The following is a 22,238-nucleotide window of genomic DNA, read 5'->3' on the forward strand; positions in this document are numbered from 1 at the left end:
GTTGTTGCGTTAGTATCACACTGTTTGGGCTTTAATTAGCCACATTACTGAATTTCTCAGACCCTCTTTTTCCCCACATTATCTTCGTCTTTTGATCCTTGGGCTGTGTCTACGCTGTCAACCGAGTTTACATTAACATTTTCTGTCATTGTCTCCCATTTCACTTTTGACCTACTGGACGACTACAGTAGCCAAAACATGCCAAGACCGTAGTGCGCGTGCACACACACACACACACACACACACACACACTTCTTCTAGCTGTGAGGTGGTGCTAACCACTGCACCAACAACTCACCCTTAAATAAAAAATGATACAAAAATGAACACTCAAATTCCCTGTTTCCCCAGACTTTTGAGGACCTGCTGGAGAAATAGTCGTAGACAGGATGTGTGAACAGGTACCTGAGCCTCCTCTTGGCAAGGCTCCTGGAACAGATCCTCTCCATGCTGCTCTGCAGGTTAAGCAGAGCTGTGATGGCCTGTTTCAGACACTCTTTATCCTCCTCATCCTCGCTCTTCTCCTCCAGTTGCTATGGAAACACAAACATAGCTTCATTATGTGACATCTTGTGACTGAGGTCAGAACCTGGACAGGTGTTTATCAGACTAAAGTTGTGGAACAGTCATAACTGCAGGGTCAAGACCTGTTGTGGACAAGAACTTAGGTGATGTCAATCATACTGTGAAACGCATATGGAAATAGAAGAAAAGAGTGGACACTTGTCTGTTGTGTTCCTCCAGAGTCCAGGTTCAGAAAGAGATCAGGATAAAGCTCCTGCCCCCTTCCCAGCCCTGAATAATCTGCAGAACATGACTGAAGGTATTTCAGAGATTTAACCTCAGCTGGGACAAAGGAGCTTACAGCAGCACAGTGCAAAGTCCTAGACCAGGACCAGACCTACAGGATACTGGTCTGACACCAGATACCGGGAACCTTGATGTGTTTAGTCAGACAGAGACTGGACCATAGTGTCCAGTTCTGCAGATGAGCTACGCCTACACAGATCTTTATTAGGTTAGCTCAAGTCTACAGAGGGCACTCCTATTCCTGGTCTACAATACTGGATCTGTTTGAAAGTGTTAGTATCATAGGCGCTGGTACAGGTGTGGAAGTCTCACCTTGAGAATCTCGAAAAGGTGCAGACAGTGGTAAACAGGAGTGAGCAGCAGTCTGGGCAGAACGTACTGAACAGCTTCTTTAAAACCTTCACAGATGGACTGAAAACACAGAGACAGTTTCATCATCATCATGATTGCTTACCCAAGTGTATAGAGTTACACGTCAGAGAGAAGCTGCTGCTTTGTTCTGCATTTCAAATGTTTAAACTTCTTCACACTTTCTTTTGGTCCCTATAAACTACAATACCCATTATCCCCAGCTGCTGTTTAATTGCTGAATGTTTGTGTTTCAGCACTGCAATAATGAGCTCACCAGTGGCCACTCTGATTGGCTTAGTGATGGTGAAATGCACGTCATCGTAGTTGACACGTAATATTGACTTTTACAAGAAAAGCAGATATTTTGAAACTGTCTAATGTGATTTGTCCTGCCAATCCTTCTCCACTCTGATGTCACAGTCAGTCAGGGCTTACCTGCAGGTGGAAAGCAGCTCCCGGTTTTGACACCTGGCTCAGGAAGTGTTCATGGAAACCAGAGCGCAGGATGTCCTGAGTGTACGCCTCATAGGGGTCAAACGCCAGTTCCTGTCAGTCACAGCGCACATCAATGATAGCCACACACAGGTACGGGTGACCAGAAGTACAGGTGTAGGTACAGGTGAATGCAAATGTACCAACCTCAGCTAGGTCCTCAAAGCAGCTTCCCACCAGAGGATGAGGACTTCCTTCATCTGTCATCTCCACCGTGTCCTCGATCAAACCCAAAAGCTTCACTGTCACCTCATGGATATCGACAATCCGACTAAAGATACTGTCCACATCCTAACCATTTAGAGACGGATCAGTAAGTGATCAGATACAAATCGATCAGGACTAGTCACTAATCAATGAGAGATGTATTAATTAGTGATCAAGGAGACAAAAGCGTCAGCGGTCAGACAGACAAATCAGTGTAATGAGACAGGTTAGGTCCAGCCTGACACCTACATGCTGGGAGAAGAGCATAGGGCTGGAGGTGAAGGGCTCTCGGAACACCTTGATGAGCAGGTTGAGCTGCCTCAGGTACTGTCGGCCGTCAGACATGAAGGTCCTCACCAGCTCGTAGTAACTCTGTTCGTCATTGGCTGACGGCTCCTCGTCCATCAGGGGAAACCCACTGATGTCCTCCTCATCCTGGTGGAACATGTCCATCAGCACCTGAATGCAGACCCACAGGTGAGACAGGTAAAACAGAGAGACATGTATTATGACATGCTTGCCGTCACTACACTGTAACTGTGCTCTCACTGGATTTGAAACTCACTGTGCTGCTTTACAGCGAGTGCTGTATGTAACAGAGTGTGTGTGTGTGTGTGTGTACCTTGTCAGCGCACATGGCCACGGTGATGTCCTGCTGTGAAATTTCATAGTGTCGGATGTTCCTAACATAGTTTCCAGCCAGTTTCAGGATGTCCGCAGAGATGTATTCCAACACCGCCACCATGTACACTGACACCTGATGGTCAATCTTATAGCCAAGCACCTCCTACAACACAGGGCATCATAGCAGATGGAAGATGTGAAGATAAAGAAATTCCACAATTTAATTCAATTCAGTTTATTTACACAGCCCCAGAGGGCAAGAGGGGGAAACAACTATGGGAGGGAGAAGACACAAAGTTAATGACATGAAATGGTGAGAGGAGAGGAGCTTATGTATATATATGATACTAAAAGTACACCACAGAAACCAACTGTGTTTTTTTTTTTTTTTTTTTTTTTTACAGTGCATCAGTAGAACCAATTGCATGATTAGAAATTACACTTAATGTATGTAAGTTCAGCTTCCGGAAGTAGCAAAGCACGATGCAACAACAGAACGTTGGTTTTGAACTCCTAAACTTTCTTGTGTTCTGAAAGAAAACGCCTCTTCACTCACTGCGAATACTCTGGACTATTAACTGCTGGATTCACAGCAAAATACTCTTAATTTTATCAAATTTCACAGGTGGAAGAAGGCAGTTCTAAAGATTTCTTTATGTATGAGGTAAAGGAGGTATCCTGGACAAAGAGAATTAACATTGCAGTGAGGATCATGCAATGAGAGTCATACAGTGGTAACACTGTAGTGATCTTCGAATTGTACCTTGAGCAGTGGATGGATCTTGTCAACAGGCAGAGCTAACGGGTTTCTTCTCTTTCTCTTCTCGATGGCGGCCTGAGCATCAGCGATCGCCCATTTATCGATTGGGTGAGGAAAACTCTTCTGGACTCGCTCCTGTGGAGGGGAGGAGGGGTGATGACAGGAGTCATATTCAAATTGTCTAAATATGTCAAATAAGCATCTGGCAAGTTATGGATTGGACATCTGGCCTATCCACAGATGCTTTTAGCTTTGATGCGACAGTTGTTGTTGATCACGCTGCAGGACAAAACACATACAGATTCAGCTACAAAGAGTCCCAAAACACAGTTCCCACCAACTTTGCAAAATAAACCAAAATAAGATTTAATGTCTGACACAGGTGAACCTCAAGTGCAAAGGATCCGGCTGTGCTGTGCTGATCTCGGATCAGTTGTAAGATACGTGTTTGCAGCTTTGTTATATGGAAAATGTTTCCACAGGGTGGAGATGTGGTGAAGGGATAAAAGTCAAAGAGCGAATCTACAGGTGTGTTGATCTGATTGGCTGACTCATGGGTTTGGGCTGACGACTGCCTGCCCCTAATTTTTTCACAGCAGGATCCTGTCCTGTTCTAATAACCTAAACCATGTCAGTGTAACCTTGGTACCTGTGTAATCTCATCTGAAACTATTTGTCTAATATTGAACATTTTCAAACACGTCACAATGTGTTCAATTTAGTTTTAGTTTGTTGTCTCAGTCGTGGTTTACAAATTATCATTAGGGAGGAAACAAGGTCTAAACCCTGAGACCCCGACTTGTCCGACAACTGTGTAACACAGGGAAAGGGACATCACCACAATGACGGCAGATTCAGTGTCAGGGTCAGTGTCAGTGTCAGACAGGTGGGGGCCACCTGCGGGTCTCTGATTGGCCACTTCCTGCAGGTGTTTCAGTGTGATCATCAGACTTAACATGTCACCAAACAGGAACACAGCACATGGGGTGGGTGGTGTGGGGGGCTGGGGGTTTACCACAAAGCACCTTGTTATGTCGCTGCAGTCTCCATCAGCTGGGAATGAGAAACAAACCAACCAATCACACGTCAGCCTCACAGTGATGTCATCAGGTGCAAGTACAGGTAGAAATTGAAAAGGACCATTCCACTTATTGTACCATCACTGTGTTAAAATAATTTTTAATTTGAACCAAAACAAAAATCTTTAAAGATTGAGTGAATCAACTCCATATGAAAACTCTTTATTCTTCAATGCAAACAGTCAAACCATGTTTTTTCTGTATTAATGAGCTTTATCATTTCACAGTTTCACAAGTGTCTGTTAGAGGGCTTCACAGGTCCACTTGGTTCTGATTCAGAACTGGTTCAGGTATAGTAGAACATTCAGAGAAAGATGGTGGCCTTTAATCACCCAGGGTTTGGCTGAGGTAGAAACAGTCACAGATATCAATGCTGCCTTTGATATAGAACATCACTGCATTTTATTGGACAGACTGAAACACTGGCCTGGAATAACAGGCACTGTAATTGTTAAAATGGTTCTCCTCGTCCGTGACAGATAGAAGGTTTCTGTGTTTCCATCAATAATCACCTGTCACCTGTTTTCCTCTGCTAAGTGCAGTGTCCCACAAATATAAGTCTTGGGGCCAATTCTTTTCTCCTTGTTCAGTCTCTAACTTGAATATATTTTTAATCAACATGGTTTCTTTTCACTGCTTTGCTGATCACATGTAGCTCTACCAGCCCATTAGAGTCTTAGACTGCGGAATCATGAATTCTGTACAGGACTGGCAAGGTGAGTTCAAAAGCAAAACATTTTTACAACTCAACTCAAACAAAACAGAGTGTTGTCATAGAGTCACAGCATTTGGTAAAACACTTTCTGCATTCTGTACTGGTCCACTGTTAGAACCTATAAAGCCTTTTGCAGTGACTTTCTGCGTTTTAAGCTCATGTGAAGAACTTTGCAACACAAGTTTAGAGAAGTGTTCATCATTATAATTATTATTATTATTATTGTTGTAGTTGTAGCTGATCAGTGTATTTCTGCTGTTTTTTTAATTGATGTAAGTGATGATGCCTCATGCTGCTGCAATTGGGTTTTTGGTCTGTTCAGGTCAACTACACAGTGGATCAGGTCCAATTGTCCGCATGTTTGTTTTAGCTTATGTGCAAACCTTATAATTTAACTTTTTTATTTATTATAATTTAGGTCCAAACTGCTTCAGATTTGTTAACTTGACAAATTAAAGTCAACACTATAATATAGAGAAAGGACAGTTGTTTGTTGGGTTAGATTAAACCATTAGAGAAAACCTCAGCTCCAGTGAGAGTAGATCTTTCCTGCACAGATTCATGTTTACTGTCTGAGGAATGTGAAGATGAACAACAATCTGACAATGATTAAAGTCTCTTTCTTTGCTGTTCAGTTAAAAGCTTTGTTATTAGCATGTTTTCACACTGGATATTTAAATTGAGCAAAACTACAGAAAGAATCCAGTTAAAACTGACTTTTGTAGCAGTGACACAAGTGAATTTACCTGGATTTTATGTGTAGTGTTTTCTCTAACCTGTTTGTTTGAACTCCAGCCTAAGATCAAACAACCCGACTGTACAGGAAACAGTTACTGTCAGACCTAATCAGTGCTGTTGCTCAGGGTGCAGTATCAGCCTTGTTGCATGTTCGTGTGTTTATGAGTCACCTCCACGTCCTGCACGGTGCGTGGCTGTGCCTGACACAACATGCTGAGCAGAAGCAGGATGAGCTCCTCGATGTACTGCAGCGCCTCCTGCTGGGACACCAGGTTAGGATGTACCTGGTTCAGTACCTGCAACACACACATTAAACACACGACCAGAGATTATGAGTATTCACAGAGCTGCACATGGAGGGATCACCTGCTGCAATTTAACCCAGTCTAACCTAGCAAGCCCTGCCCTGATTCTGTGCTGCCAACCGGTGAAGTTAGTGGTAGGTGCAGCTTCTACCTGCAACCATGGCAAACAGCACAGAGTCTATACAAATGTTCTGATCATAAATAATAAAACTGAATAAATTCACTAGTTTAAGCTCAGGAGAAAAAAAAACATCCATCACTCTACTTTGTGTCCATCATCACATGACCGTTTTGTGTTTCATTTATTTTAATAAGAAACTAGAACAACCTATCACAAATGTACTTCTTTAACCATATGCAAGTAAGAAAATTAATGGAAATATGAATAAAAACTGTACTAGATTCAGACACTCACAGGAAGTCAGAAAATAACTGTACAGTATTCACAAACTTACAGCAAGTGAGAATATCAACAATATCAAATGGACTGCTCTCAAACACCTACAAATAGAAAAATGACAATTACACCTGAACTGCAACAATCTGTAAAATTTAGGCTGAACACAAAGTTAAAAGATGATGAGACTGTAGATGTTTTATCGCTGATTGCAGGTGCAGGCAGCAGCACTTGTTCTCCTCGAGTAAGCTGTTGTCCCTGACTGTGTTAGCATGCACATCAGTAACCAGGTTAGTCAGCGGAAGCAGCGTTCTGGAGATGTCAGGGATCAGAGTCTACCCTACAAACTCAATAATGCAAATCCACATATACATACAACCTGATTTCTCCTCCATCTCCAGAAGACTGGCAAATGATTTGACCTATATTGTGACAGAACATGCTGCTTTTTGGAGCTGTTTGAGTAGCTGCAGAGAGACACTGCTGATACTTGTACTATTGTGTATATTTCGTGTATTAGTACCTTCTCCAGGAAGGGAACCACCAGGTCGTGTACACATTCTGAATAATCCTGCAGTACTATTGTGTATATTTGGTGTATTAGTATCTTCTCCAGGTAGGAAACTAGCAGGCCGTGTACACGTACTGAGTAATTCTGCAGTATTATTGTGTACTAGTACCTTCTCCAGGGAGGGAACCAGAAGGCCTCTCCACTTCGGAGCGTTGTCCTCGCTGAAGAAGTCGTACTGAAGCTGGGTCGCCTGCATGGCGGCGGCGGCTGCTGCGGGGTGTGCGGGATCTGAGCGCCGCAGCGGGACCGACACCACGGTTCCCCGGTTTACATGAACGCTATATGGGTTTGGCCGGGTCCAGCGGGGACGAGCCGTTCCACCGGAGAAGACGCCGTCTCTGCGACCATCCTCGGCCGCTACATGGAGAGCTAGCGTTAAATGCGGGCAGATGTTCCACAGCTTACAGTGAGTTCCGCGGCTAGCAGCTAACTGAGGGTGTAGTTCTGTTTACCGGGCCGACGGCATGGTGGCCGATAACCGATCCATAACGACGGTACCGGGACAGCGTGACCGCGAGCTGGCGCTGTTAGCCTGTTAGCTGTAGCCTGGGCGCTAATGTTAGCTCCGAATCACAGCTGCTGTTTAGCTCTATGTCAGCGCACACACGGCAAGGGTTACCCGGGTTAAAGGACTATAGCAGTGGCCTGTCGGTGCTCTCTGTTAGCGGCAAACATTTTACCGGACACACAGAGTCTCCGGCAGGGCCGCCCCGTCATTTACAACCCGTTCCCTCCAGTTGTCCGGGAGACAGTGACCGAGCTAACGGCCGATCTGATGAGCGGCTGTCGGTTGTTGTTTGTCCGGTGTGATGCAGGCTGTGGAGGGGCTGCGCATGCGTAATAGCCAGGTCCTGACGTACATGGGCGGGGCTCGCAGTGGGAGTGGCTTCAGAAGACGGCGCGTGGCAGACTGACGTCAACCGCTCGGGCGGATAGAGGCGGTACTTCAAAGATTTACAAAACAAAACAAAACAAAATAAAATAAAATAAAATAAAATTACATTTCCTCTAGCTCTTTCACAAGTTAACACAAAGTGGAGTTTCATTTAGTGAAAGCTTAAAGTAGCAGCACTTGTTTGTTAAAAGTAAATTGATGAACGTTTCTACAATAAAAACACACACTGGAATTACTGCATTGACCAGTGACATTGAAATTTACAGATGTGTATGTCCAAACTCATGAGTGAACAAAATCAACAATTTTATTGTTTTAAACTTAATTTGATTCATGTGAAGTCTTCAATTCTGCAGGAATACGCAACAGCCTGTGTCTCAGTCTCAACTTTTCTGTCGTCATGGCATATCTTGTTCTCAGGACTGTTTATTGAACAGTGGACCCTGGAGTCTGACATCTACAATCCAGATTTTCCCAGACTCTTCCTGTGTTCCCCGCTCACCAGTTTTCACTTTGACCATTGTCACACCAGGCTCCTCACTCCTTTATCGTGTTCTCAGTGTTCCATGTTTCTGGTATACCTGTTTCAGCCACAGGAGCCCAGCTTTGGTTGTTGGACTCCTATGTTTAGGCACAACCTGATGTACCTGTCAAATGTTCAAACACATAATCAACAAAACCTCCTCAGCAGAAAACTGACTTTTCAATTTAGGACATGTTTAAAGATTTTTTGTCTCAGAAGAAGATTTGGATTCTATCAGTTGGATCCATTTAGTCCCTGATGTCATTTAAATTAATATAAATGATTGGCAGTGAGGCTGCGTTCAGGGATAGGGACTAAAGTACAGACAAAGCAGTAAACACCGTGCTGCAAACTGTAGTTTCCATGAAATCACACAGACTATAATCCACAAGCCTGCATGCCAACCGAGGTGCTGCCGGTTTCACAGATCAATCATGTTATTGACTCTGAGGATCAGTTGAAGCATCATGGCTAACTGCAAAGATGATTACACCTCAAAAGTATTTAACTCTAAATCTAGATGATATCAGACACACTACTGTGAAAACAAGCAGAATCATGTCTGATGATTTACATGTTGTTTATTTACAACCCAACGTCAGGGCACCAACACAAGACTTTCAGAGTCCAGCAAGGGCAACAAGGTGTTTTAGAAAGTACGGGGCAGGCTAAGGGGGTGGGTATTAGGCTGTTCCAGCAAACACAGGATGTGAGTACTGTGGGTATCAAAAGGATTTCGAGGGTATATCAGAGGGTTTAATAGAATAGTAGGTTTATAGGGTATGATGGGGAAAAAGAGCAGTTTCAGGTAGTACAGGAGACGGAGTAGGAAGTGTCAGAGAGTTACAGGGTTTAATAGTTTAATAATGAGATTATGATCAGTAACTCACTGGTATGCAATGGGGTTGGCACAATATCAAGGGGTTTTTGGACGGCATTAGGAGGGTTTATACAGTATGTGACCATATTAGAGGGTACAGGGAGGATATTGTGGAGGTTTTGAGAATACTGGAAATTTCATACAGTATTCAACAATTTTTAAGGGGGGGTACAATGGGGTATCTGACGTTCCAGGTAGTATCAGGGGACAGCAGAAGGCATCAAGGTCATCACAAGTTAAGTAGGGTATTGGTGGGCAGCAGTGGGCAGAGTATTAAGGGGTATGATGGGGTATCAGAGACTTTAATACCACATAGATAGATGTGATCAGAAACACCATCATTCCAGACTAACCCTGAAAAAACAGTTATGTGCTGGGGTACATCACCTTAGAGGGAATCAGAGGGTCTCTAGTACGCTGCAGTATCTGAGAAAGTTCGCTCCTAAATTCAATAAATAACGAAGCACAGAGGAGCAGTTCAGTAAATTACATGTTGTTCACACCTATACAGCTGTGAGGCAGAGGTGATGTCAACACCAGTCTCAGACCAGTTGATTGGTGGATCAGGTCCAGTGTTTTGAGTAAAGGGACTCCGGTTTAGTCTTATCCAGATGCAGGTCTAGTTCTGGTGTAACTCTTCCACACATTGTCTGGACACACATGACACTCATCATTCTGTAGGTCGGAATCTGCAGCTCAGCTTGGCTTCAGGTCCTTCACACATTCTCAGGTAAAATACTTTTTTATACAGGTACACATCCGAGTGTGAGCCAAACTCTGTGATCCAAACCTGCATCGACTCCCTCAAAATCTCTTCTACAGCCGCGGACATGGCCCCTGGACACAGACACATAAGAGTCTTTGTGGATGTTCTGTGTCTCTTTGTAGCCTACATGTCTTTGAGACATTTTGCAGGTAAAATCCACGACCCACCACCACCATTGTTCAGTAATCCACCCAGCCACACCTTCCAGAACAACTTCAACTCATCATATACATAAATTCTATATTGTACATTTGTAGGATTAACATTATATACATCCTGAGTCCTGCTCTTTGCTGATTCAGTTCTCTGAAAACACAGCAAGTTTCACTCGCTTTCACATCAGTTACTTTTCCATCTGAAGAGGACTTTGTTATACGTCATGGTCTTTGGTGACAGTCACGGTTAGAAAGACATGTCCACATGTTTTCAAATTCTAAATCCACCATTTGGACTGATCTGGATCTGCAGGTTTGGATCACTATGTTCTACAGTTTGTGTGTTCATTTGTTTCTGTTCTAACGTGTCTGCACATTTAGGGTGGGGTTAAACACATCGTTGTGACGGTCCAGGCTGGAGGGTTGGACCAGATTAATTTTTAACAACCAGACAAATCTCACTGGGAGCTTTGATTTTCACTAGAATCTGGACGAGATGTCACTGTAGGGTCACGGTTTAGGGGTTTATGATCTTGAAAATCAGTGGACAGGAGGACCTAGACCAGCTGGGACAGTTCTGGCTCTACAAATGTTAATGCTTCACTTTTATTCGGAATTGAGGGATAGGGTTTGGTTTGATGTGTGATCATCTGAACATTTTCTGCTCCAGTCTGGATGTAGAACAGAACTGCGTTTAGCAAGTGTCTCTGACTCAGTCCTAGGACCCTGCCTGAAGTTGAACCTGGGACTAAAAAGTCTGCAGTTATTTCTTCAGCGTCCTGCTCTGACATTCAGCTGCAGGTTTAAACAGTTGGAAATCAAATACAGAATCAAACTATTCTCATGGTTTTATTATTAAACGTTTCACATGGCACATGGTCCAAATCCAGAACCACCAGAGTGTTGATGCTGTGATAATGTTGATGACTGTAAGGTGAAGTTTCTTTCTCACAGAACTTCTTCCTTGTTTGTCCAACCAGAAACGTCAGTGTGATTCCTAGGACCGATTCTTAGACACTTGAGAAATGCAGGCTTGGACTGGAATCAGAATAAAATGGGGAGGATCTGGGTCTACAGGATTCCCACTTTCTCAGAATTAAATCAGTTGACCAACAGAAGAGGAACCACCAGCTCTTCTGATCATCGTCTAGACCTGACTTAAATCTGTTTAAGTCTGGTTCTGTTGCTTGGATAAAGAAGACTCATAGACCAGTTAAACCAGTCCAGAACCATTCTGCCAATATTCACCTGCTGCTGGTCAGAGAGAAAACCTCTGAGACTCTGATTCGACCTGACTGCTTGTGTGTGTGTGTGAGAAAATACAGACATGATCAGTAAGGTCCGGACTCTGCAGCGGCGTGCAAAAGTCAGCAGGAGGCGCTGTGCTGCACACAAACACTGATAACAGATTAGTGTCTGAATCACTGAACATGTTTTACAAACAGGTCTTTGACACCTGCAGCTCCACTTGAAGCCTGATGCTCCCAGATTCAATAAACCTGTTCCTCTGTATCTGGTTTACCAACACCAAGAGGCTCAGACTGAGGACTCACGGGCCGTTTTGGTTTGCAGGGCTCCAGCCCGGCTCAGGAAGGGAAAGGTGGTGCCAAGGCAGCCGGAGGCCACTGTCAGACCCAGACTGGCCCAGGCACAGCAGATAGACCAACCGTAACCGTGATCCACGTCAGCCGGCAGCCCATAGATGAAGGGGGGGTTCCTGGACAGGTCGTAGGTCACACTGGCTGCATATGTGCACAGAGAGATGGTGCAGAAAATTCCTGAGAACAGAGGAGTGAGCAGAGACCAGGTTCAAAACCCTGTAGAAAGACCTGACAGCAGAGATTCTGTGACTGACCAGCAGTAAAAGCTTTTAATCCGCTGTGTGAATTGTTCAAATGCTCAGTTCTGCTTCTTCTTATTAAAATTATATCTAATATATATATTCTAACTTGATAAACAGCTGGATGAAACTCATTCAACTGGGATTTAACTGGATACCTGTTTGGTAACATCAGTGGTTTATGTGATAACTGTCTCAGCCATTCATGTAGATTTATATGTATATGTGTATAATGTGTCAGAACATTACTATATGTGTACTTGTACTCGGTTGGAGAATTGTTCTCTCCTTAGTGAACAGTAAACAGAGAAATAAGTCAAATAGCTACAAACACTTTATTTTCATAGTGATCAACAGACAGGAGAACCCATATGGAGACAGTTCTGAATAAGACTTTATGTTTAATTGCTAACTATAACCCATTCGAATTCTACCATTTCATGTCATTAACTTTGTGTTACTTTCTCTCTACTGTAGTGGTTTCCTCCTCTCTGCCTCCCTCTCTCTTTTCTCCTCTACAGGTATCCTCCTCCTTGGAGCGTTCTATCTCCAGAGTCCAGTTACTGGTCCTTCCAACCTGTGCAGTGTTTTCTGCTGCTTCTTGTTTTTTGTTGCCTGCTGTTCTTTTCTCTCTCCTCTTTCCACTCACCCCAACTGGCCGCCCACGCTGAGCCTGGTTCTACTGGAGGTTTCTTCCTCTAAAGGGAGTTTTTCCTCTCCACTGTCTCCTGGTGCTGCTCAGTGGGGTTGTTGGGGTTTCTATATAATTCTCTATACAGTTATATTTGTAGGGTCTTAAATCTTAAACACTGTAAAGTGCCTTGGCCCTATAGAAATAAATATTGAAATGAATCAAATGTTTTCCAAATATCAAATAAATTGTGCCATAGACTGTGACAAAGGTGTACCCCACCTCTCACCCAAAGACAACTGGGATAGGCTCCAGCACTCCCACAACCTTTAAGAGGAAACATTTTGTCTATAATGGAGGGATGGATGGTAGTCATTTCCCTCCTCAACCACTCCCTGAATGAACTTGACTCACTGCAGGCTCTGAACAGCAGAGGGCGCCACGTTCTGTCTCAGGTTATTTACCTGCCATGAGGAAGAGCAGGCCGGACACGTGCTGCGTCAGACTTTCCTCCCAGAAGAAACCGACCGAGGCCACAATGCTGCCGCACAGCAGGACCGCCGCCGCCATGCCCAAGAAGCCGGCAGTGATCCTCCGCAGGTCTGAACCACCACACACACAGATCCCCACATTATACTACAACATAATACATTTAAATACACACGCTGCAAACACACCATCACTAATGATACTGGTAGATGAGGGAACACAGACAACGTTACCATGGTAAGTGCCTTCGGCTCACCACCCACTGTTACATAAAACTGTCATGGCATGTTTCCATGACAACTAGTGACAAGCAGCAAGGAAGAGATTGGAGAGCAAGAAAGTTCAGGCATTAAAGGGCCTGTTGGAGTAATAATAGCTATATAGTCAGTAATTAGAAATCTATAGTCAGTAATCTATAGTCAGTAACCTATAGTAAGTGATTAGTAATCTATAGCCAGTAATCTATAGTAAGTGATTAGTAATCTATAGTCAGCAATTAGTAATATATAGTCATTAACTTTGTGTCATGTCATTAACTTTGTGTCTTCTCTCTCTTTTAGTTGTGTTTCCTCCTCTCTGTCTCCCTCTCTCTGTATTTTTCTGCAGGTATCCTCGGCCTGGAGCTGTATATCTCCAGAATCCAGTTGACCTGCCCATGTTCTTGCTGCTTGTTGTTGTCTTTATTGCCTGCTGTTCTTTTCTCTCTTCTCTTTCCACTCACCCCAACCGGTCGAGGCAGATGGCCGCCCACTATGAGCCTGGTTCTGCTGGAGGTTTCTTCCTCTAAAGGGAGTTTTTCCTCTCCACTGTTGCCTAAAGCTTGCTCAAATGGGATTGTTGGGTTTTCTCTATAACGTTTTGTATAAATATTTTCTGTAAGGTCTTAACCTTAAACACTGTAAAGTGCCTTGAGATAACTTCTGTTGTAAATTGGCGCCATACAAATAAAACTGAATTGAATTGAATTGAATATAGTCAGTAACCTGTAGTAAGTGATTAGTAATCTATAGAAGGTAATCTATAGTCAGTAATTAGTAATCTATAGTCAGTAATCAATAGTAAGTGATTAGAAATCTATAGTCAGTAATCAATAGTAAGTGATTAATAATCTATAGTAAGTAATTAGTAATCTATAGTCAGTAATGAGTAATCTATAGTGAGTAATCTATAGTAAGTGCTTAGTATAGTCAGTAATTAGTAATCTATAGTCAGTAATGAGCAATCTATAGTCAGTGATTAGTAATCTACAGTCAGTAATCTATAATTAGTAATTAGTAATTTATAGTGAGTAATAAGTAAGTTATAGTCAGTAATGAGTAATCTATAGTCAGTGATTAGTAATCTACAGTCAGTAATCTATAGTTAGTAATTAGTAATCTACAGTCAGTAATCTATAGTTAGTGATTAGTAATCTACACTCAGTAATCTATAGTCAGTGATTAGTACAGTAACTATAGATTACTGTAATCTACAGTCAGTAATCTATATCTAGTAATTAGTAATCTACAGTCAGTAATCTATAGTTAGTGATTAGTAATCTACAGTCAGTAATCTATAGCCAGTGATTAGTAATCTACACTCAGTAATTAATAATCTATAGTAAGTAACCTATAGTAAGTGATTAGTATCTATAATCAGCAATTAGTAATCTACACTCAGTTCAACTGTTCACATCATGTTTTACTTCAGATGTGAACTGGAACATGTCACCGGTGCTTTTTTTTTGTAAGGCACTGTGTGTTGTGTGTGTTGGGTGTGAGTGTCTACACTCACGCAGCAGGTGCCACTCGTCCTGCTGGATGGTCCTGGTCAGGTTCAAGGGGATGTTCCTTAGTCTGATTGGCTGAGAGAAGTGATACTTCACAGCTGTGCAGCGATCAGCGATACCTGCAGAGGACAGAGCAGATAAAACAAAGAAAACAATGGTTAACGCGGCTGAGATAGAGTGTCTTAGTGTAGCCCGACATTGGTGGGGAAGACCTAAAAACATGTCACACTCAGACCCCAACAACAGCCTAAATGGAACAGCACAAGTAAAACAGAACTAAATTACTTTTCAGTACTAAAGGATTCATCAGTGCAACAGTTGAAACAGATGGAAGAATCTGAATGTGCTGCAATGCCTGTCTATCTAAGTCAAGTGTTTCAATTGTTTCAATTTTGTGCTGGTTCTTCTAAACTTTCTACTATTTCACTTTACACACCCACACATTTAGCTACAAGGCAACTTTTCAATGAAAGAACGGAAACCCTTCAGTGTCTCATGTCGCTTTTCTGTGTCTGTTACTCGTGATTGTTTTTGGACGTATTTCTTGCTCACTGTAATAATTTCTCTGATATAAACTACAAGAGCTGATTAAAGGGGCCCTACACCCGAGGACTCCAGCTGACCTTTACGCCTTAAGTACTTTAAAAACACAGTCTGAGGTGCAGAGTGACGGTTGTGTGCGAAACGTCGGTGGGCGTTACAAGACAGCCAGACACAGACACGAGGACAGGTAATGGTAGAAAGCTACTGTTGATTATGTAACACGGTAATACAGAGAAACGAGTCACTAACAGACATTTTCAAATCAACTCATTACCACAAATGTTGCTTCCCTGACAACGGTTGTTATGGTCAGGAACACACAGTTGTGTTTGTGTCATTTCCTCCCTTCCTCAGTGTGAACTGGGAACTCTGCTGACTAACATCTAACATTGATACCGGGCTCTAATCAAACACACTTATCCAGTTCACTGTGGAAAATTAGGAGATCTGCACATGCTCAGTCTGACTCCTGACAACAGGAAGTGACTGCTGCAGTAATCAAAGTGTCTGTAAACAGGACAGAGGTCATTCCGGTCTGAGCTGAACCTTGTCCACAGAAAGCACACAAAGTCCTGTAAACCAGTATTTGTTGTTGTGGGGTCAGTGGATCTAATCTGATCTGGACTCTGGTCCGGTCTGATGGAGTGTAATGATCTAAAACTTAATGTTGTGTAATGTGATTTAAAGCTTGGTGATCTGATGTGTGGTCAGCGCCGCTCTGACCTCCAGCTCTCAGATGGCAGCCTGCCACAGACTGCAGGAGCTGCAGAGACCAGTCTGATACTGCAGAGATCAGTCCGGGAACCAGTCTGAGCCCAGAAACTGAAGAGACTTGAAGAGATCAGTCAACCTGAAACCAACTAGAAAACTGTCTGAAACCATTATGCTGATGGTTTAACCTGTCCCAGGTCAACCATGCAATTTGGAATATTGAAATTGAAAGCCGAAACCAGGTGTCCAGCCCTACTGCACGAATGCTTTTTATAACATTTAATTCACTATTTTAGCTGGAAACAGCTGGTTTTTAAAGGAATATTTACATAAACGTACAGAGGTCTGTCATCAGCAGACATTAGTACTGTCTTCTTACAGCACGATGGATTTGCTAATGCAACTAATCATTAGAAAACCTTTTTTAAAAGATGGTAACACAGCTGAAGACGTGTTTTCATGAAAAACATGGTCATTCCTATAACGTTTGACTGGTCATGTACTGAACCTGCCTGAAACAATCCAAAGAGCAGACAACAAACTGTTTCTAAACTACACTACACTGAAGTATAGTACAGTTCAACAGTTAACTTCAGTATAGGTAAAGTAAACTGCAGTACTTTAAGTACAGAAAAACAATCCTAATAAAACAGAGATGATTCACAAAGGTTCTGGAATTAAGTTTTCTGGACTGATGAGACCAGGATGAAGCTCTACCAACGTGACGTCATGTTTTCTGATTCTGTATACTTCACTGTGTTTTCTTTTTTATGCATGTCTGGGCCTTTAAATAGGTTTGTGGTGTGTTCTATTTTCAGGAGTACAGAGCATATATAAGAAAGTATATGTCTCAAAGATTCTAGCACAAAAAACAAGCTTAATATGAACGCACAAATGTTCAAGCCAAGGTCTTAAAATGGGTCTTGATCAGTTACAGTTCACTTGTTTTCCCCATCTGATAAAATGTAATGTTAAAATGTTAATGTGCAACAGCATCATCCTTTAAGGTGCAGAGCATTTTGGCTGAAGTGTTTTTTTTTCCCAGTAAGACAAACGGTCTTCCTCCCTGTCTGGAGCAGGTAGAGCAGTCGTCTACCAATCATGAGATCGGTGGTTCCATTCCTGGCCCCTCCTGTCACATGTCAAAGTGTCCTTGGGCAAGATACTGAACCCAAGTTGCCCCGGGTGAGTCAGGTCAGGTCTGCCATTGGTGTGTGAGTGTGTGTGTGAATAGGTGAATGAGAATCAGTGTAAAAGCGCTTTGAGCACCAGTTAAATAGAAAAGCGTAATAATAATAAGTGCAGACCATTTACCAGTTACTTGCTTATCGAGTCACAAGGTGCCTCAAGAAAACGTTAGAAGTCTTCAGCTTCACTGTTCCACTGGCACTCAATATGCCAACACAAAGGAGCAGTAAGAACCTGGGATCTCCACACTAGTGCCATACATCTGATACCACTGTGAAGTAATGAAGCTTGACTTTTCACACGGTGAAGTGAGGTTTCCAAACATCTTTCCACGATGCTTCCTTTTGAAAGATCAATGCTGTAATCTGCCTCAAGCTTAACATTGCTATTACAGCTGCTGATTCAGCTCTGACAGCACAACAACACTGACTTGTTCAGTGTCCAATTCCACACTGAACTAATTTCCAGCCTTTCTGAAGGTGATGGTAAATAATGTGACTGACACGAGTGGTGTATCTGTTTGGTCTAATAAAGCGAAACACATACTGGGCTAATAAAACAGATCCTGATTGTAAGATCCTGATTGAGTGTGGAACAGAAACAAAAAAAAAGGCGTATATAAAGGCGCAGTATAAATATACTATGTGTATAAAAAGGCGCAATATATATAACGATATCTATAACATGTCTATATAAAGGTGCAGTATATATCCTGTGTGTCTATATAAAGGTGCAGTCCATATCCTGTGTGTCTATATAAGGGTGCAGTATATATCATGTGATGGTATATAAAGGTGCAGTATATATCCTGTGTTGGTATATAAAGGTACAGTATATATCCTGTGTGTCTATATAAAGATACAGTATATATCCTGTGTGTCTATATAAAGGTACAGTATATATCCTGTGTGTCTATATAAAGGTACAGTATATATCCTGTGTTGGTATATAAAGGTACAGTATATATCCTATGTGGGTATATAAAGGTGCAGTATATATCCTATGTGGGTATATAAAGGTGCAGTATATACCCTGTGTCTATATAAAGGCGCAGTAAATATCCTATGTGTATATAAAGGTGCAGTATATATCCTGTGTGGGTATATAAAGGTACAGTATATATCCTGTGTGTCTATATAAAGGTGCAGTATATATCCTGTGTGTCTATATAAAGGTGCAGTATATACCCTGTGTCTATATAAAGGCGCAGTAAATATCCTATGTGTATATAAAGGTGCAGTATATATCCTGTGTGGGTATATAAAGGTGCCGTATATATCCTGTGTTGGTATATAAAGGTACAGTATATATCCTGTGTGTCTATATAAAGGTGCAGTATATATCCTGTGTGTCTATATAAAGGTGCAGTATATATCCTGTGTCTATATAAAGGTACAGTATATATCCTGTGTGGGCATATAAAGGTACAGTATATATCCTGTGTGGGTATATAAAGGTGCCGTATATATCCTGTGTTGGTATATAAAGGTACAGTATATATCCTGTGTGTCTATATAAAGGTGCAGTATATATCCTGTGATGGTATATAAAGGTGCAGTATATACCCTGTGTGGGTATATAAAGGTGCCGTATATATCCTGTGTTGGTATATAAAGGTACAGTATATATCCTGTGTGGGTATATAAAGGTGCCGTATATATCCTGTGTTGGTATATAAAGGTACAGTATATATCCTGTGTGTCTATATAAAGGTGCAGTATATATCCTGTGTCTATATAAAGGTGCAGTATATATCCTGTGTTGGTATATAAAGTTACAGTATATATCCTGCGTGTCTATATAAAGGTGCAGTATATATCCTGTGTCTATATAAAGGTACAGTATATATCCTGTGTGTCTATATAAAGGTACAGTATATATCCTGTGTCTATATAAAGGTACAGTATATATCCTGTGTGTCTATATAAAGGTACAGTATATATCCTGTGTGTCTATATAAAGGTACAGTATATATCCTGTGTCTATATAAAGGTACAGTATATATCCTGTGTGTCTATATAAAGGTACAGTATATATCCTGTGTGTCTATATAAAGGTGCAGTATATATCCTGTGTCTATATATAAAGGTGCAGTATATATCCTGTTTTGGTATATAAAGGTAAAGTACATATCCTGCGTGTCTATATAAAGGTACAGTATATATCCTGTGTGTCTATATAAAGGTACAGTATATATCCTGTGTCTATATAAAGGTACAGTATATATCCTGTGTGTCTATATAAAGGTACAGTATATATCCTTGTGTCTATATAAAGGTGCAGTATATATCCTGTGTATATCAATAAAGGTACAGTATATATCCTTGTGGTCTATATAAAGGTGCAGTATAATCCTGTGTGGTCTATATAAAGGTGCAGTATATATCCTGTGTCATCAAAGGTACAGTCTATATCCTGTGTCTATATTAAAGGTCAGTATCTATCCTGTGTCTATAAAAGGTACAGTATATATCCTGTGTGTCTATATAAAGGTGCAGATTATATCCTGTTGTGTCTCTATAAAGTTGCCGTATATATCCTGTGCTCTATATAAAGGTACAGTTATAGCCTGTGTCTATATAAATGCTACATATATATCCTGTGTGTCTCTATACGGTACAGTATATATCCTGTGTGTCTATATAAAGGGTGCAGTATATATCCTGTGTGTCTATATAAAGGTACAGTATATATCCTGTGTCTATATAAAGGTACAGTATATATCCTGTGTCTATATAAAGGTACAGTATATATCCTGTGTGTCTATATAAAGGTGCAGTATATATTCTGTGTGTCTATATAAAGGTACAGTATATATCCTGTGTGTCTATATAAAGGTGCAGTATATATCCTGTGTGTCTATATAAAGGTACAGTATATATCCTGTGTGTCTATATAAAGGTACAGTATATATCCTGTGTGTCTATATAAAGGTACAGTATATATCCTGTGTCTATATAAAGGTACAGTATATATCCTGTGTGTCTATATAAAGGTACAGTATATATCCTGTGTGTCTATATAAAGGTACAGTATATATCCTGTGTGTCTATATAAAGGTACAGTATATATCCTGTGTGTCTATATAAAGGTACAGTATATATCCTGTGTGTCTATATAAAGGTACAGTATATATCCTGTGTGTCTATATAAAGGTGCAGTATATATCCTGTGTGTCTATATAAAGGTACAGTATATATCCTGTGTGTCTATATAAAGGTGCAGTATATATCCTGTGTGTCTATATAAAGGTACAGTATATATCCTGTGTGTCTATATAAAGGTACAGTATATATCCTGTGTGTCTATATAAAGGTACAGTATATATCCTGTGTCTATATAAAGGTGCAGTATATATCCTGTGTCTATATAAAGGTGCAGTATATATCCTGTGTGTCTATATAAAGGTACAGTATATATCCTGTGTCTATATAAAGGTGCAGTATATATCCTGTGTGTCTATATAAAGGTGCAGTATATATCCTGTGTGTCTATATAAAGGTACAGTATATATCCTGTGTCTATATAAAGGTGCAGTATATATCCTGTGTGTCTATATAAAGGTACAGTATATATCCTGTGTGTCTATATAAAGGTACAGTATATATCCTGTGTGTCTATATAAAGGTACAGTATATATCCTGTGTCTATATAAAGGTACAGTATATATCCTGTGTGTCTATATAAAGGTGCAGTATATATCCTGTGTGTCTATATAAAGGTACAGTATATATCCTGTGTCTATATAAAGGTACAGTATATATCCTGTGTCTATATAAAGGTACAGTATATATCCTGTGTGTCTATATAAAGGTGCAGTATATATCCTGTGTGTCTATATAAAGGTGCAGTATATATCCTGTGTGTCTATATAAAGGTACAGTATATATCCTGTGTCTATATAAAGGTACAGTATATATCCTGTGTTGGTATATAAAGGTACAGTATATATCCTGTGTGTCTATATAAAGGTGCAGTATATATCCTGTGTCTATATAAAGGTGCAGTATATATCCTGTGTCTATATAAAGGTACAGTATATATCCTGTGTGTCTATATAAAGGTACAGTATATATCCTGTGTGTCTATATAAAGGTACAGTATATATCCTGTGTGTCTATATAAAGGTAGGTAAGTATATATGCTGAGACTGACCTCGGTCGATGAGTTTGTCGATGTCCGGGTCCAGGCCCTTAAAGTAGCACTTCCTCCAGAGGCCGGAGTGTGTGGAGAACAGCGGCCTGCCGCACTCGGTCTCCAGGATGCCCATCCCCAGGATGGCCCGCCAGTTCTCCAGCAGCTCCTCCTCTCTGCTGCCCACATGCACGGGTTTCATCAGCGCCACGTCCCGCTGCCGCGCCCCGCTATTGCCGGTGTCCACCAGTGGCAGGTGATAAATAGGCATCTCCCGGTTCTTCTGGTCGTTGGAGTCGGATCCGTGTCGGTCGCAATTGTCCTTGTGTCTGCGGGTGTCGGTCTCGTACCAGTGGTCGGTGGAGATGGCGGTGACCAGCAGCAGCAGGGACAGCACGCTGAGCGCCAAGCTCACCGCGGACACCGTCACCGTCACCGGGCGCGCTCTCTCCATTGTCGGGACATGGACCGAGCCGCTGCCGGTCCCGGTGCAGGTCCCGGTGAGGCCGTTCGCTCGGATCCCGCCGCTGTTTCGGTTAGTGGGCATCTTCTGCTGCCATCCTCACGTCCGTCAGCCGTTCCCCGTTTGCCCTCGAGAGCGCGTTGTCATGCCGACTAACAGCCCGAGCGGCGTCAAGGTGAGCGCAGGTAACACGCAGCAGCACC

General features: G+C 41.8%; 2 protein-coding genes across 4 annotated transcripts in view; both read right to left on the minus strand.

Annotated features, from left to right (window-relative positions):
• The window catches only part of LOC113161286 (son of sevenless homolog 1), a 26,404-nt gene extending 18,556 nt beyond the window's left edge, over positions 1-7,848 (minus strand). Inside the window, exons 1-9 of the mRNA XM_026358782.1 lie at positions 7,159-7,848; positions 5,947-6,072; positions 3,248-3,379; positions 2,483-2,647; positions 2,110-2,319; positions 1,801-1,944; positions 1,597-1,707; positions 1,123-1,221; positions 406-533 (exon numbers count right to left, since the gene is read on the minus strand). Of these exons, the coding sequence (XP_026214567.1) occupies positions 406-533; positions 1,123-1,221; positions 1,597-1,707; positions 1,801-1,944; positions 2,110-2,319; positions 2,483-2,647; positions 3,248-3,379; positions 5,947-6,072; positions 7,159-7,245 (1,202 nt within the window). The 5' untranslated portion in view covers positions 7,246-7,848. The remainder of the gene's footprint in view (positions 1-405; positions 534-1,122; positions 1,222-1,596; positions 1,708-1,800; positions 1,945-2,109; positions 2,320-2,482; positions 2,648-3,247; positions 3,380-5,946; positions 6,073-7,158) is intronic.
• Positions 7,849-8,077: 229 nt separating this feature from the next.
• On the minus strand, positions 8,078-22,238 carry tmem178 (transmembrane protein 178). 3 transcript variants are annotated; one of them, XM_026358783.1, is made up of 5 exons: positions 21,594-22,238; positions 15,002-15,115; positions 13,204-13,341; positions 11,822-12,046; positions 8,078-10,184 (listed from the first exon to the last, which is right to left on the minus strand). In XM_026358783.1, exons 1-5 carry the CDS (start codon positions 22,117-22,119, stop codon positions 10,018-10,020), a joined length of 1,170 nt encoding a protein of 389 aa, XP_026214568.1. In that variant the 5' UTR covers positions 22,120-22,238; the 3' UTR covers positions 8,078-10,017. The 3 variants fall into 3 exon arrangements, with proteins under 3 accessions (XP_026214568.1, XP_026214569.1, XP_026214571.1); XM_026358784.1 differs by having other exon boundaries at positions 8,078-8,591; positions 21,594-22,236; XM_026358786.1 differs by having other exon boundaries at positions 10,049-12,046; positions 21,594-22,236.

Source organism: Anabas testudineus, chromosome 1 (assembly GCF_900324465.2).
Source record: "Anabas testudineus chromosome 1, fAnaTes1.2, whole genome shotgun sequence".
NCBI classification, from domain to species: domain Eukaryota; kingdom Metazoa; phylum Chordata; class Actinopteri; order Anabantiformes; family Anabantidae; genus Anabas; species Anabas testudineus.